Source organism: Uloborus diversus, chromosome 6, assembly GCF_026930045.1.
Source record: "Uloborus diversus isolate 005 chromosome 6, Udiv.v.3.1, whole genome shotgun sequence".
NCBI lineage: Eukaryota > Metazoa > Arthropoda > Arachnida > Araneae > Uloboridae > Uloborus > Uloborus diversus.
Window position 1 is genome coordinate 37,196,919 of NC_072736.1, and position 18,015 is coordinate 37,214,933.

Below are 18,015 nucleotides of genomic sequence, written 5' to 3' on the forward strand. Positions count from 1 at the left end.
TTATATCTGTCACCAGTATGGGAGCTGGATAAGTATAAGACCACACGTAAATACGGTTTTTGCTCCCCTTTTCTGAGAAATGTTCGAAATCAGATCTTCAGAATAGCTGAATTTTATCCGAAGCTGGACATTTGTTGTGCACATAAACTTTCTCTGTTTGGTGTGATATGATATCTGTGACACTATAGGGAACATTTTTCAATCACCTTGTCAACGCGGTTGGAAACCTCCGACAGCAGAAGGAAAAGATCTTAACGCATGTTGTCAACATCGTCTGACTGTTGTAAACAGGGGTGCATTCCCAGCCAAACGAATCCCCGTATATAAGAGAAAGTAAATAGGTCAAAGGGGGAGACACTCGTAGAGCAGAGATGCTGTTGAGTCGCGGAGTGGCTCACGCAGTTCAAAATATCTTTGTAACATTAAATAATCTGTAATTTGTAATATAGCTGTAAATATTGATGTCATTAAACGTCTCTAAAAGACCATGCATTCTCTTGTCGTCTTTACACAAGAAGTGGGATCGGTACACTGTCAGCTTGTCCTAGGGGACACAGGTAGCGTTGGATTCAAGATGTAAAAAAGTTACTTTTTCAAAAAAAAAAAAAACCTTTAAATGTCATATTACAATCAGAGCACTTTAAAACACCACAGCATGGGTAGCCTACAGTCCAATCCAGATCAACTGTTGGATTGTAGAACTATTTCCATCTGATTTTGAGTACATTGTCCGAAATAATTGCACAGAATGAATTTTTCACACTAATAAATAAAAGTAACAAATAACCATAGTAATATTGCTCCGAAAACCAAGGTTGCATACAAAAGGTTCTTCAAGATCGCCATTTTTCTGTTACGTTTGTCTTTTCAATGGAAAAGGCTACAAATTATCATTGAAAGAACTGCTTTACTTGTGTATTAACCTCTCTTTATCCCGTATAATTGAAATTTTGAAGATCCATCGACATTCATTTGATATCATATAAAGTCTACATTATCGACAGACAATGGACCACCACTTTATAGGTAATAGACGTGTCTCGTGTGCAAACGTAATGAAATGTTAAGACGTATCACATGCTGCTAAATAGCTAATACAGTGGTGGACAAAATTATAGACTCAATTTTTTTTTCTTTTGTTTCAATTACAACATGACTCAGTTTAAATTATTTTCATTGAAGTAAAGATGAATAGTTGAAGAAATAGTTCTAAAATTAGTACATCTTATCAATTAAATTAAAAAATTCATAAAATTAGAAAATTTTCAAATTTAATATTTTATCATTATGTGAAACCTGGACAAAAGTATAAACTCAGAGGTAAAAAATCCAGGATTACGAGAAAGTTTCGTTCCAAATTGTTAATTTACCGCCATAGAATGATTAGATATTTCCATCAGTAACTGCTAAAAGTTTTGTTTTCGGAAATTAATGAGAAACATATAAATGCACGCTGGACAAAATTATAAACTCATTTTTTTTTCTTTTTTTTCAATCATAATTTAACTTAGTTAAAAAACTTTTTGTTCCAGTAAAGATAAATAACTGACTAAATAGTCTTAAATTCAGTATAATTCATAAACTTTATAAAATAAATAATTTAATTAAAAAAATCACAACTTCAATATTTTTATAATACATGAAACTTGGAAAAAAGTAAAAACTCAAAAGTAAGAAACTCTGAAGTTTGGTAGAATTTTATTCAAATACTTAATCATTTAATATCCAAAAATGAACCAATGCTGAATTACAAAATTACAAACTTACAATACTACATAAACACAATTATAAGCTGACAAAATTTTTTTTTTTTTTTTTGAGTTTAATTAAGTTACATTTGCAATTACTTCAGTAAAACAAAAGCATAGATTTAGGAAAATGTAATTTTGCTATTAACATGGATAAATTGAAAAAAAAAATCAATATTTGAAATGTTTTAAAAATTAACACTGCATTAAATCTAGCTATCAGTGTAAACTACTAACTTTTAAAAGCAAGTTGGACCACCATTTTTCTGAATTACTTCGCGGCTGGGCATAGAGTTAACAAGAGTTTCCAACAACTGCAGTGGCATATGGTTCCATGCTGAAAGTATTGCCCTTTTTAATTTCTCTGTGGTTTGGTACTGGTGCCGATCATGATAAACTTTGCGAACCGTGATCCCCCAAAGATTTTCAATCGGTTTAAGATCCGGACTACGAGCTGGCCATTTGATAACTTTGATACCCCAGCGCTTGAACCATTCTTTTGTACTTTTCGCTGTGTGTACACTCGCGTTATCTTGCTAAAATAACCAGTTACCTCCAGGAATCAGATGAGAAAAAGGTAAGAGATGATGTTCCAGTATTTAATTGGTAATCTTCAGCGTTCTATCTTCCATTAAGAAATGCCAATCCTGCTTTACCATGCTGAGAGAGTTATTTATCTTTACTGGAACAAATTTTTTTTAACTGAATTAAATTATGATTGAAAAAATGAAAAAAAAAAAATGAGTTTATAATTTTGTCCAGCGATGCATTTATATGTTTCTCATAAATTTCCGAAAACAAAACTTTTAGCAATCACTGATGGCAACATTTATTCATTCTATGGCGTTAAATTAACATTTTCGAACGAAACTTTCTTGTAATCCTGGATTTTTTACCTCTGAGTTTATACTTTTGTCCAGGTTTCACATAATGATAAAATATTAAATTTGAAAATTTTCTAATTTTATGAATTTTTTAATTTAATTGATAAGATGTACTAATTTTAGAACTATTTCTTCAACTATTCATCTTTAGTTCAATGAAAATAATTTAAACTGAGTCATGTTGTAATTGAAACAAAAAAAAAAATGAGTCTATAATTTTGTCCACCACTGTAGTATTCGAAAGAAATATGATGATTGCAGTTTGCTGATAAACCTTGTAGAAAACAATGTTTTCAGAGTTTAAGACATGATTCAACTTTTCACTTCTATTGAAAAAGTGCTGCTTTCAATCACGTCTTAAAGTCGGAGGATTTATAATGGCCTTGCTACTTTAAATTTAACAAGTTGTGGGAACTTTTTTCCTTAATTTTCTTTGTAATAAATTTTCATTTTTGATGCCTCGGTTGTAGTACGAATTGCATGTTCTCAGGATCAAATGATGATGATACTGTTGCCCCTTCCAGGAGAGATACTTTGAAATTTTGGACTGTAGTAGTCAGGAACAAAAATATTTGCATCATTGCAAATGCTTCTCCAGCACACGACCGTCGGCCTAAATAAAAAACAACAAGTAATGTTAACAACCTGAAAAATTTATTCCACAGAATTCCATCTACATTATCAGTCATGCGTGAAAAAAAATAAACACAACTTTCTACCAGAGGTATTATATTTAGTATCTAACATCCTGTTTTCTAAAACATTGCTGTTTCTATATTTGCATATACACTCACTGGCCAGTGAATTAGCATGATTTGCATTTGATTGTGTACTAGCAGCATGCAAACATTTTGTTATGATGTGGGTTACTGTTCTGATGGCATGAGAGTGGTGCTCTGGTGTTTTTCCAGAGTAAGCAAACAGACATGCCATACATAGATCATCAAGTGAACCATTCAATGATGCATTTTTATCCTGATGACTACGGATACTTCATAGACGATAATGAAAATATACATCGTGCCAGAAGTGTTGAAAATTGGTTTGTTGAGCATCAGCCTGACTTCTAACATCTTTTCTAGCCACCGAATTACCCAGATCTTAACCCCATAGAAAACGTGCGGGATATGGTGGAAAGACGCATCCAACAACGATCGCCTCTTCTGTTTTATTTAAAAGATCTAAAAAGATGCTTAGCTAATGCATGGTATTATTCTTTGGATGTAAATGCACTCCAGAAGCTTGTAGACTCGATGCCTAAACGAATCAGAGCAGTAATCAGCGCAAATGGTGGTCCAATAAAATATTGATCTTTGGTTTCGAATTCATTGGCCAGTAAATGTAGTCCAAGAGTAATTCAATTTTATCATACTTACCAATACCAAACATTATGGGCAGTTCAGGTCTTTGTCTTCCCGGTTTGGCTAGGAACCGAGATGGGTCAAACGTATAGGGATCTTCATACACTAAAGGATCATGATGAGCTAACCAAAGATTTATTATTGTCATTGATCCTTCTGGTATTCTGTACCCATTGATATTTAGTTCTTCTGCAAAGTGTATATAAATTAATTTATAAATACAGAAATAGAGTAGTACAGATAAATAAAAATATGCAAATACGTACATATTTAGTTAATAATATTGCCATAACAGCAATTTATTCCAAATTAGTCATGTCGAAAACGCAGTATTTGTTGTCAATACAAGTAAAATTAATCCTTCTAGGTATGACAAAGAATAATTGAACTTTTTAGTTTCAGTTGATTAAAACAGATTTGGGCTCAGAGTTTTAGAATTGTCAGTAACACAATGTACGGGAGTGTGTGGTTTTACTATGCCCCCAAGAGATGAATGTTCTTAGTTTTTCACCAAATGAATTGAAGAATCAAACGGAACGAAAGCTCTGTAGTACTATGTGGAATATTCCAGTATCGGCAAAGCTTAAAACGATTTTGGAATTAGTAATTTTAATAAGCAAGATATCAAAGGTTTTTCTTTTGTTATTGCTTTTAAAGTTTCCCTTAATTTAAAAAACCGTCGATTCAAAACTCATTTATGAAATTTCATTTTGAAGTAATCGACTTACTTTATCCCATTTGTGTTTGTCATTAGAGAAACATTTTATTGCTTGTTAAAAACAGGTAAACAATTGCTGTTTATTAAAGTAAAGCGATGCAAATTTATTAAAAGTAACAACTATTTAGAAATAACAGGGCTGATTAAGAAGGAGTGATCACAAACAAATAAAAAATTACCATGAGCATTTAACATCGAAATATAATATTATTTTCAAAATAGACATCGGTACATATATTGCTCTTGTCGTATCTTTTTTTTCCTGTCTTCAAAAACCTGCTTTTTGTGAGATATTTTTGGACATATTCATCAAAATTTCAGCCGAAATTATCGGCCAGAGAAACGCTATCCCAGAGGTGTCTCTTCGAATAGTCGTACGGGAACTAAATCAGTTACTTTGTTTAAAGGATACGAAAATGAAACTTCATGTAATTGGATGTCTGCCAAATTCATGTTCCTGACGTCATAATCCTTAAATTTTGGTATTCCATTCTTCCGATTATCTCACTACAAATGCAGAATTAATTTTCTGAGATTTTTTTATTAAAAAAAAAATAAATAAAATAAAATAAAATTGCGATCAGTAACCAACGTAGTTTATTTATAAAAATTTATATTTACAAGTTTTACATAATCCTTTCCCTATTTTAAACTTTTCTCTACGTGCGTTTCATAGGACACATTAATTGACGTAATAACTAGGACGAAGTAATAGACATAAATATTTTTTAAATTTAATTTCTTTGTAATTATATTGTAATTTAGTAATCAAACTCTTTGAAAATCACGATAAAAATGAACAAGACATCTTGATGTTTAGATCCTGATTTTTTTTTTTTTTTTTTTGATAGAAAATACTTATTTTTTTCTCTTAGTAATTTCGTTAATACAAGAAAACATAGTACTGTCCGATAATACGAAAAATGTCTTACTTGTACACTCCAAACTCGGAAACATAGTGAAGAAATTAGTAGTTCTCAATACTTCATAGATGTAAGCATTTGTATACGGCAAACTGCTTTTGTCTTCCGTGGTTGGATGCCTGTCTGTTCCAACCACGTCAGATATCTCAGAGTACAATTTATCTTGTTCTTCAGGATGCTCGACCAGACCAGTTAGAAAGGAGACAATAAAAGCAGCTACAGCTGAAATGCCGTCTCCTACGAACTGTTTTAATGATGACACCAATGCTTCATCTGTAGAATGGAATATGTATTTTTTAGTGCATTATTTTAATAATTATATATATTTTGTAATAGAATACTTACAATAATGAACACCTTTTTGCCAGATGCCTCTGCATATAATAGCTCACGGTTTTTGTCATTGTAAAGGAGCTCCATTTACACCACAAACCATGTACAAGGATTTTTTTTTTTTTTTTGCAAATTTCGCGATTTTTTGATGATTATACATATTTAAAGGTTTTTGTTACATTGGAGGGAAGATAGGAACTCTACAATTATAAAGTTATTTTATTTAAAGAACTTTGTAACCGTTTGGCTCAAGTCCTTAATGCGCATTTGAAACTTTTTAAGCTAAGGGTATATAAAATAAAAATTATATTAAGTTTAAATAGCCAAATTTTTGCCAAAATGCTAGTTTGTTTGTAAAATTTCTTATTATAAATTTTGCAAACTTTAGCTTTGTGTCTTTCAGACAAAAGAAAAGCGTGAGAATATTTAATCGTATCTAGCTATAAAAATATTAGACGTATCACGCAAAATATGTGTTTCGAAAATAACTCATATCAAGAATAATATAATAAAAAATAGGAGTAGCGAATGGGCGTGAGTGTTTAGACTTAGATATTAGGGTGGATTTGAAAAACAACTTTTTTTTTATTTCGATAATTGGTAGTGCGAAAAAAGTGCCATCGGTAGAGCTAGGTGCACATAAAACATTTGAATTTTGACAATTTCTTGATCTGCCGCAATTGGGTTGAAGTTTCGAAAAAATGCTGTTTTTTCATGTTTTTAGCCAACATTAGTGAAAATAGTATGTTTCTATTTTCAATGATGAGTTGCGCGGAAAAAGTGCCATTTGTGGCGCTAAACTCCCACAAAAAGTTTGTGGTGTGTGGCATAACTCTTTCCTTTCCCACAAATAAGTAGAAATTTTAGCAATTTTCGGTTTTTTTTAACGTTTTCAATAAAAGTTCTCAATTGGTAAACATTTTATTTTTTTGCGGTATTTCTCTGCCATAATTATATAATTTTATCACATGTGAGGGATTTTTTATATGTGGTGTGTTATAATAATATGTGGTGTGTAATACATTTTCGGTTTCGAATTGGCAACTTGCCAACCTGTTTACTGTTATCTTCTAACTTTTTGAAAGAAATTCCGCATTGTCAACCACTTTGTAACTGAAGTTCTCGAAAATCAGTGAAAAAACTTTTACACTTTTTTGAGCAATGTTATCCCTAGAGGAGCAATGTTCCTCCGCTTTACGGTAGGTGCTTATTGCGTATAATTTTGTAAACTTAAAATTTTTTTTAAAAAACTTAGTGCAGCTCTCTGTTTGATTAGCGTTCAAAACCAATGAGAGTAACGCAGAATTCATTCTTAATCATTGGTAAATCTTTTAAAATAAGAACAATGTCATTATCTCTTAACTAAAAACAGTCGTATGAAATGGCACTCCCCGTAAGAACATAAAAAGAAAAACAAAAAACATTGGTGTCATTGCAGGTGTTAAAAATAAGGAGGAAATAAATAAAGAACTGCAACATTTGGTGTACATTTTTCATACGAACGAACTCCCGGTCTGACACCTGATAAATAAAATAAAGAAAGTAGGGAAACCCGGGCAACGTGAATACCTTAAGGTTTTCTTGATTATTGTCGTTTAATTATAACTTTAGAAATTGAAACAAATGTTTATAATCAGTTTTCATATAATGAACTTGCGTAATTCAACAACAGTTGTCCTTAATATTAATTACACTATTAGATATAAGGCCAGTTTTCAAAAATGGCATGAATATCCACTTTGCTCAACACCCCGGGTAAAGTGGATTCGTTGCTTGGGCAAAGCAAACAGCAACATTATCTGTCATGAAACTAAACATTAAAAATAAAATAACCATCGAAAATTAAAGGAGCATATCCAAAAAACATTCTTTTGCTACAATGCTAATTATTGTAGTTATTGCAAACAAAGAAATTAAACTTAAAAATATAATAAACGTCGAAAATAAAAGGAACATATTTAAAAGCATTTTTTTACTGCAGTGCTAATTATTGCTGTTATTACAAACAAGGAAACTGAACTTAAGAATAAAATAAGCATCGAAAATTAAAGGCTCATACAAAAAAGCATTTTTCTTCAATGCTAATTATTGCAGTAATTATTATAACAAGCAAAGAAATTTTTCAAAAAAAGTAAAAAACCAAAATTTAGGAGCATATTAAAAACACATTTTTCTTCTACAATACTAATCATTGCAGTTATCACAAACAAAATCATTACCATTTTCGAATGCTGAACCCTCTTTATGACGCCACTGAGTACAAATACGACATTGTATCCTGTTTTTCGTTGGCTCATCATCTTCTTCAATGAAAATTTCATCACAGAAAATACACCTTACATCATCAAATTTCTTTACTTCATTCTTCTTATCATTCTCTTATGCAGTCCTATGTTTTGTAGCAGAGATTTTTGATTAGTCTTTTTGGTGCTTGGTCTTTTTAATAGTCTTCTGAGAAGCTTTAGGCGAAACATCATCTAGTTACTTCATGACAGTCTTTTTTGATTTTTCAAATTTTTGTCTCTGATTGTCCTTTACTGCAGTACTTGTCTGGAGGGTAGATCTCTGTAGTTTTTGTTTACGTGTTCTTATTGGTTTAACAGGCTGAGGAATAGGTAGTAAAACTTAAGAACTGTAGTAGTTCGTATAGAAAATTCAGGTTTGGGTGAAGCGGCGAGAACACCATTACCTTGGACTTATTCTGTTGTTTCAGATCCCATGGGAGTATAAGGACAGTCTTCAATGGTAGTATTCTCTTGAGATCTTAATATTGAAGGACTTCCAGGATCGGAAGAAGTGACTTGTCATGACTGGGCAAAGTGAATATGGTATTCACTTTGCCCAATCCGCTTTGCCCTTCAGGTACATTTTTGATGTTACTACAAATAACTAAAAACACAGAGCATCTAAACTCGTCGTCTACGGAGAGTTGAAAGCTACATAATCGTGCATCAAATTCTACTCATAACAAAGAACATGTCACAAATAGTGTTAAACACTAACCTCTGTAAACTAATATTGTTTTCCCCAAAAACATACTTTGTTCACTCACTGGCGTCGCGTGTGGCGAACTCGTCCCGACGTGTTTGCCGCACACGGTGCGGCAACAGGCGACCGTTGCTATGACAACGCGGATGCCGGCCAACTAATTATTTGAGAGTTATAGGCGAAACTCGCTTTGCCCGGGGTATCCACTTCAGCCGGGTTTCCCCTACTGAACTTAAGAACTTTCTGGCCCAATCAAACCCAAGCTGATGGCGTGCGAAAACCGACGTATGCTATCATTCTAGGTTACCTCTGACATGTATTTCTACATTGGCAAAAGAAAAGAAAAATACTGAAAATTTGAGCACAGACCAAAATCACATAATTGATAGTCGTGCAACTGTTTCAACTGGACTGTGCTCTACAGAGTTACAAGACAGCCAACCAGGGCCTATTACGTAGTCTAGGTGGCTCACAGCTGCCTACAGAACTATTAGCTTGTATTTAAGTACCTCGAAACCCAAAGATGCCTTACGATGTCTCGCACTGTTCGTTATATGAATTGATTTGCCCATGTGATTCACCTATATAAACCACCAGCGTACGCAAAAGAGATTTAAAAAAGTAAATAACATGGCCTTCCTAAGAATTCACAACAATGCTACCACAGCAATAGAAAGTGACAAAATCCAAGGTATGAAAACATTGTAATTGATATGAAATGAATATTAATTGAATAAATAGATAGCAATTAAAAGAAGAAACAAGGGTCAAGAAATTCGAGTGTTTAAAGTTCAAGGCTCCAAAATTAAAATTCAGGTTAACTGAATACGACGATATGCTCGGTTTGGCTCTCAAACAATATCTCCCATCACGAAATGTCTTTTGTCACAAGAAACTGGAATAAATCCGAAACAAGTTATGAGCTTCATGTGATACACCAGCAGTGCGTCTTTACTACTAAAATAGCATGGAATTCACAGATGGCCACGAAGGAAAAGATACTTTCATTGTAGCAATACTGTAACAGAAGTAAAAGCACTAAAATGCTGAAATTCAAGTTGAAAAAAGCTTTTATTACCTAAAACAGTGTAGATAAAAATTCTCTGTTGAAAGAAAAAGCAGACATTGTCTATACATCCACACCATCTTTAATTCTTTATTGAGTTCTGTGCTGTTTAACCTTAATTTTGAACACAGCTGCACAAAATTTTCGAATAGCACATTTCAAATTTAAAATTTTTAACGCAATAAGTAATTAATTTATGACACGCCACGCATCTAAAAATGCATTTTATGTGATAAAACATATAATTATGGCAGAGATATATGGCGAAAGCAAATTTTTGCTATTTCAGAAAATTTATTGAAAACGTTAAAAAACCGAAAATTGCATAAACTTCTACTTATTTGTGGCAAAAGAAAGAACTATACCACTTACCTCAAAATTTTAATGGGAGTTTAGTACCACCAATGGCACCTTTTCCCCGCAACTCATCATCGAAAATAAAAACATAATATTTATATTAATTTTGGCTGAAAACATGAAAAAACAGCATTTTTTCGAAACTTCAACCCCATTGCGGCAGATGAAGAAATTATCAGAAAAAATTCAAATTTATTATGTGCACTTTGCTCCACCAGTGGCACCCTTTTCACACTACCCATCATCGAAAAAAAAAAAAAAAAGTTTTCTTCGGCTCACCTTATTAGATATCATGTGTTTTGAGGTGTTACGGCACCGTTAAGACAATCTATGTTAAGTTATTGTAAAATAAAAATCATTGCAGTAAAAAAATTGCATGTTTCCTTTTTTTTTTTTTTTTTTGAAATCTCAAAAAAAAAAAAAAAAAAAATCAGCCGTAAAAAAACACACCTGCTAATTTTCAATATGTTGGTAAAACCCTTATAAAAGCCCTCTATCCCTCCGACTTACAAATAAGATAAGCTATTCTGAGTATTTTGGGTATTTCTGACTATAAAAAAAGAAGGTAAGTGTTATATGTTAAGCTTTAAATTAAATAGTAGAAAGATTGGAAAAAACACATAAACTGTTCAACAATGTACAAAACACAAAAATGTGCTTAAAAATGCCCAATGGCTCTCTTTAGATTTTTTTTTATGTTTCTTTCAAAAGGTTCAATTTGTGTCTGTCTAGAAGCCAATGTATCTTCGTAAATGACTAAATGAAGCATTATTGTACGGTTGGCGGAATGTTGCTGCTATTGAGCATTTGTCATTCAAATCGGCTGAAAACAGAAAGGTAGCTTTCGAGGTCAAATTAGATTAAATGATCTTTTGTCATGTTTGATAATTCGGGATTAACAAAAATAATAAACTTATAATGTTAAACACCTTAACTGATTCTCTGTCCTCTCTCTTTATGTTAGATGTGAGGCAGTGAGAAGCAAAGGGGTATAAGTGCCAAAATTAAAAATTTGGAGATAATCAATACCAATGGGAGGTGAACCTCTTCTCTGTCTTGGGGCAAGAGATAGAACTAATAGCCCTGATAAGTTCCGTTATACAGCATAAATTAGAAAAAAAATCAATAAAAGCCTACCTAGGATCTGATCTTACCTAAGATCTGATCTTTAAACGCGTTTTACCCGAAACTTAAAATAGTCCACTTGCATTCCTTAGTTTCTCACTGTCTCATATAAAGATCAATGAATAGTTTATTGCGAAAGTAATACAGAAATAATGTAAAGTATCAATACAAAGTTTTCATTTTGGGAAAAGATAAAAAACTGTTTATGTCCTTTGATTTTCGTAGGAATTACCGAACAGCAAATAAGGAAAATTTGCCAAACAGGTAAGTTTTTTTTCTAATAATCTCGAAGCATTGAATTTTATTATTTCACAAATTATACGTTTTTATAATAAATTAACTTTTTTTTCTTAGGTTTCCATAGTTATTATAGAAAATCTGCACTCGGTTTCTCCCCCTCCCTCGTCTCTGTTTCGTTTTTGTTAATGACATTTGCACTTACTAGAAAAATACGTAGCAGAAGGATCATTTTTTGCTTGTCTATCTTTCCTCTCTTTTAGATAGCTATCGATTACATCTCGTACGTTATTTTCATCGAATTTACTTTCATGTCTTTCAATAACCGATTTTAGTATCTTTACCATACTTCTGTGACTTGATAAGGCATTGCGGCAGTCGGAGATCAAGGGAAAGAGTATGTATCTGAAAAGGAAATACAAACAATTATGCTTTTTTATTCAAGATATTTAACATTCAAAAAAGAAAAAAACATAATAATAACAAGATTACAGCAATATTTCAAGAATTATAGAATCTTAGCATTTTTTAAATTAATTTTTTAACGTTACTAAAGGACTTTTATGTTTTTTTTTTTTTTAATTTTCATTTTATAAACCAAATTGTAAGATAATGATATTTCTAATATGTCATTGCTTTATTAGCTACAAAAGTGTTTTCAACATAAACTTATCAACTGAAACGGAATAGGAAATACAAAAAAATATGCTTTTATATTAAACATATTTAACATTAAAAAAAAAAAAATAATAATAATAATACTCTAACAACATTATAAGAATTATGGAAAGTCTTAACATTATTTAACTACTTTTTAAACTTCTGTGGGACTTTCATGCTTTTTTTTAAATTTTCATTTGATAGTATAAACTGTAAGAGGATGGCATTTCTCATATTGTATTGTTTTTTTTCTGCTAAAAAAATATTTTCAACTTAACTTTAATACTTAAACAGAAATTCGACTAAATATTTTCTGTAAATACATCAGGTAAGTTGGTTCAGCGCCCAAAGGCAGCAATTTTCTTTACCTTGTCATGGGGCCAGCCATTAAGAGCTTTGTTACTGTCATTCCCTTTGTCACAATAAAATATGCTTCCGTCAAATCCAATAATTCTTGATGTGAGATTCCGTCTTCTCCAAAAATAGTTCGCCGGATAATGGTTGAGCATCTGTCTATAAAAACTGAAATCAACTGGATTGGTTTTCCATTTGCTTCTTTGAATTCGTCCATAGTCTTCTGAACCTGGTCGTAAACTGGTCCTGCCATTGCATTCTGTATTTTTACCATGCCATATTCTCTGAAGGCTTGAGTAAAGAATCTTTTCAGAGTTTTCCATCTTTCGCCATTTATAAAACCAACACCTTGAAGAAAGAAATTGTTAAATTTCTTCCAGTTAATGGTAAAATTCATCAGCATCTTTAATAGATAAAATAGATTGAACATTAAGGACGACAACCGTTATCCTAAGGCAACCTGCGTCTCGTTTCCTACATGCGGTTCAGTAGAAATCGTACTTGTGGCTCTTGAGTGGAAGAGTACAGAAATTTTACTGAATCATATTTATCAGCAGATACCACGAAAATAATGCTGTTTGACCATAAAGTACAGACATCAGGACATTTATGAACTTCTGCACATGCAGAAAAAGGACGAGGCATATGCATTTGCAAAAATGGCATTTGCATTTAGAAGATCAGGACCATTTTCTGGTCTACTGAGTACCTCAAGTTATAAACTTTACTGAGTTATGCTTGGACTTGGGTTGCTATTTATTTAATCTGTTAAATGTACCAACTACGTCAAAAAGTACAAAAAACTATTGCCCATTAGGAGCACACAAAAATCGTCTACTGCCTGAAACTGAACTCATATGTTTCAAATAACCGTCAGTTACTGGAATCTTTTTTTAAATTAATTTATATAACCATTTGTTTTTGACACATTTTTATTTACTTTTTACATTATTAATTGACTTTGAAAACGAAATATGGAAATATATATTTCAAATTTAGATGTCATTTCTGTAGTAAATATGATTAACAAAACATCTTCCCGCCACTTTTTTTGCTTGTTTGTCATTTTGCTGTAAACTATTCAATTGATTTTGAGATGCCATTAGATTCCAAATGTTCATAGCAATAATGCAGAATAATATTCATATTCAGTCAAAGCCTAAACCCATCATCAAGCTTGCAGTCTCAACAAAAGTGAATTTAGGGCGTATTTTTTCTTTTTAGAAGATTATTTTATACTTGTGTAGTACACATTCTGGGAGGATATTATTGAACCGTAATTGTTCTGAAACATATCCTAAAACCTGTACCAAAACGTGTGCCACAACATGTTTAGTGCAAGTGTTCAAAAACCATTATTTTACACTATCCATGAAGTGTTTCAAAAAAGCGCTAAAAAGGAAATACATGTTCCGTATAGTGTTTCTAGAAGTGTTTTGAAAACTGACCGAAAAAAGTTTTCTGAAAAAGGAGACAAGTGTCCGTGTTCAAAAAGTATTATGACATGTGTTCTCAAAACGGTTTTAATAAAGGTTCTAATAATAGTGTTCTCAAAAAGGAGACAAGTGTACGTGTGCAAAAAGTGTTAAAAAAGTGTTTGATTGTTTGCAGTGCACTTTTAGATTTAATAAGATAATATCCGCCTCCAGCTCGGTTCTTCCCCATTACAGACTGATGAGTCCATTACAAGGACGAAACTGCAGTCTCTGGGGAACAGGGGTGTCGGTATATTGCATGTTGTTATGCCTTCTCCCTGGCTCAGGGGCGGTAACTTATTGCTTAAAATTAGCTTTATTTTAACTGCTCTAAAAACCTTTTATTCATAATTGTTTGTCGACTTAAAATCATTTCCTTTTTGGTAGATCTGGATGCGAAACCTTTGAATACATTTATCTGTTTTGCCTATCCTCGGCCGGCTGGGTATATTTATTTATTCCATTTTTTTTGTCCGCTGACTGGAACAAAAGATAAGTTTTCTCCAACTTAGTTTTAAAAAAGAATATTCTTAGCTAGCATGTACTTGTTGACTTACAACAATACCAAAATTCTCCCGATATCGTTTTAAATAAAATTATACAAATTCTGTCTAAAACAGTATTTTCTTCTTATTCTACTAACGGGGCATTGGTAGTTATCTTTTCGATGTTGAATCATCCTTTTTGAAACTACGTAAAATGCTTTGGTCTCACATCAAATTACCCACATTTTAAGTTTTTAAAGATTGTTATAAACTAGTACTTGGTTTTTAACTCCAAAAGGGATGCTGATCTCTTACGTTAACTGCAGGTGACAATGTATGTGATTGTACTGCAATCTTTTTGATGAAACCAGAATGGAACTACTAAACCACAAAAAATATACAACAAGCTGTGAACTTGCTTTAACAAGGATTCTCGTATGCCGATGTACATAGATACATTTGTGATGATGACTCGAGTTATCAGAGCAAAAATTTAGGGATAGAACTGCCAATAAGCAGCAATTTAGTCTTCAGAGATGCAAAAAATACCTGTAAGATACTTTTGGTTAAAAAAATCTTATGTGAACACCACACTACAGTATTGCAGAAAATTTAATTAAATAAAAGCAAGGGTTTACAGTAGTTTCCTACAACTGCAGTTGTTAAGTTTTTTGGTATTTTTAACTGGCTTTTAAAGTTTATTTTTTAGCATTTATAAAAACCAAATGCAAGAAGGTTTCATGTAAAGTACAATGCTTTTTTTACAATACTTACTGTCTCCGAAAACATGTGTCAGCATAGTGTAGTCCATCGTTCGATCAAAACAGTCAAAATGAGATAAATATGCTTCTCTCATCAATTTTACTGTTCCAAAACTGATGTACAGTTTTCCTGTTACTGTAAAGCTGAAGATATCGCCATACGTCTTCTTGAATTCTTCCAGTTGGACATGGTTATTATCGTCCTTCAATGAAAATAATACCCCAAAATATGGCAGTCCCGTTGGCCCTGGTGGCAATCCTCTGTTTCTTATGTGATACAATGCAATCCCAAGAACTGTGATTAGGGTTGATATAAATACTAATGGCTCAGAGAAAAGTGAAATTAGGTCCTGAAACATCTTTGGATGGAAAAGATGTGGAACCGGAAGTACCTTATTCACCTGTAAATAAGATAAGATGCATTTAATTTTCAAAGGCACTAGCTTTAAGGTGGCTATGCTCATGTCGCAAGTCTTTAAAAAATGAATGTTTTAAATTTATTTTGCATAATTTGGAAAGTTAGGAGAGTTCAAAAATAAATACAATATGACATAGTCATATCACAACTGTCACAGATTCTTCACAGTAGAATGGCTGGTTGTAAACAAATTTTTAAAGAATTACATAGGCAATCTCGGGAGGTGGCGAATGTTAACCAGTCAGCACCAAGTTCTTATTTATACAAAATACCAACTGAAATTATTTCAATATTCATAGAAGAGTTTTATATTCGCTCTAAACTTTTTCATTCCCGAAATCCATTTTATTTATCTTTTTTTTTTTTTCTATTACATATGTGTATAAAACTCGAGCTGAAAATATAATCATATAGTCTTTTCTTATGCTTTTGGCAAAAAACCTCAAAAGTCGCTCAGGACTTAACACAGAAAAATATAATGATTCTTAAAAACTATTTCTGTAACATCTTCTTCTGCAGGAGCTTTGCAGCAAGAATCGCTGTCATTAGTCATACGATAACGGGTTGATTTTATTTTATTTAAACGAGCTTTCAAGGTATCCCAACATGTTTGTTTAAGAGACATTTTTTTTAAAGCTGGACAATTTTGATAGTTAATGTCTTCAATTTTTGTAAAAATTTCAGGATGTGTTAGTGGTACTATGATAAGAAAAAGTGAAGTCTCTTTTTTTTAAAAAAACTGATTTGTTAGTCCTTGAGCAGAGGTCAAAGTTTAAGGTCATGAAAAAAGAAGAGCTAAATGAAGAGCTTTGCTTCAAAAGCAATAAGTGAAACAAGAGAATTCTTTTAAATAAGGATACTACTTGATACTAGATACATTGTAGTATAAATATTTTGGTGACTCACTCATGGCTTTGAGGTAAAAGGTCAAATGAAAATGCAATTTTGTGAACCTTTTTGCCATGTTTGGGCTCAGATATCTGCTAAAGCCGTGAATAACTTTCGGAAATAAGTATATGATTAACAACTCACCACAGTATAGTACTAAGAAAAATGTAAAATAGCTTTCGTTTCTCTTGACTTTAGTAGTTAAATGGTCTCAAAGTCGATAATTTTTTTAAAAATGGCCAAGTTTAGAGGTCAATAATTTTGATCGCTACAACCGCGATACCTTCGATCGCTAAGGGTCAACAACTTAGGGACGCAGCTGTATTTATAGTCCGAGTGGTGTAAATTAAGGTCCAGGTTAGAAACCTGGTTAGCAGATATCCGGGCTCAAACAAGGCAAAAAAAGTTTTAAAAATTGCATTTTCAATTGACTTTTGCCCTCAAAGCCATGAGTGAGTCACCAAAATAATTATACTTAAATGTGCCAAGTATTAAGTAGTATCCTTATTTAAACGAATTGGCTCGGTTTACTCATTGCTTTTGAAGCAAAGCAATCATATATTTACCTCTTTTTTCTCACGACCCTAACTTTGACCTCCACTTGAGGGCCAACAAGTTAAATTAGAGAGAAAAGAAGCTTCACTTTTTCTTATCATAATGCTAGTAAAATATCCTGAAAGTTTCACAAAAATTGAACGTGTCAACTATCAGGCCCTCGTTCACTTTGTCCAGTTAAAAAAAAAAAAGACTCAATGTAGATATCAACTTCACAAAATAGATTCCAGTATCACCTTTCAACCCTTATTTTTCTTTTATTTTTGTGAATGAAATATAATTTCAAGTATATAAGTTATGAACTGATGTTCTTGAGTTTCTAGACCTAATTTTCTGATGTCGTTTTTACAACTTTGGTAATAATTGTAAATTTGGCTTATAACTTGTTTAGTGTTACATGTTTTACTAAATCTTTAAATCATTACAAGCTGTCAAGAAATGACACAATTCATGATTATGATCAGACTTTTTCTTTAAGTATTTTTTTCTGTACTCTTTTTGCGTTTTAGAAATCAATAATGACTAATACAAACAAATTTTTGTGAGCGAAAGAACTACATCTGACAAAAGTTGGATGTCATTTTAGCCATAATTTCACTTCTTCTGTAATAAAAAATTAGTTTCTAAGAACTTTGAAACAATGCGTACAGTTCTCTGCAAAAGAGTGACACTTAACGGT

The 18,015-nt window shown here is 32.1% G+C and overlaps 1 protein-coding gene across 1 annotated transcript; it reads right to left on the reverse strand.

Annotated features, from left to right (window-relative positions):
- Positions 1-5,569: 5,569 nt before the first annotated feature.
- LOC129224344 (cytochrome P450 2F3-like) lies at positions 5,570-15,939 on the reverse strand. Its single transcript, XM_054858786.1, has 4 exons — positions 15,489-15,939; positions 12,769-13,102; positions 11,946-12,145; positions 5,570-5,907 (listed from the first exon to the last, which is right to left on the reverse strand). Exons 1-4 carry the CDS (start codon positions 15,937-15,939, stop codon positions 5,570-5,572), a joined length of 1,323 nt encoding a protein of 440 aa, XP_054714761.1.
- Between the last annotated feature and the right edge of the window lie 2,076 nt (positions 15,940-18,015).

Bases quoted from the DNA above. Each gene is read 5' to 3' on its own strand.
- LOC129224344 (XM_054858786.1), bottom strand. From the start codon at position 15,939: ATGAGCATAGCCACCTTAAAGCTAGTGCCTTTGAAAATTAAATGCATC. The intron at 13,103-15,488 runs GTAAGTATTGTA...TCTTTCTTCAAG, and splicing joins GACACATGTTTTCGGAGACA to GTGTTGGTTTTATAAATGGC. The intron at 12,146-12,768 runs GTAAAGAAAATT...TTTCCTTTTCAG, and splicing joins ATGGCTGGCCCCATGACAAG to ATACATACTCTTTCCCTTGA.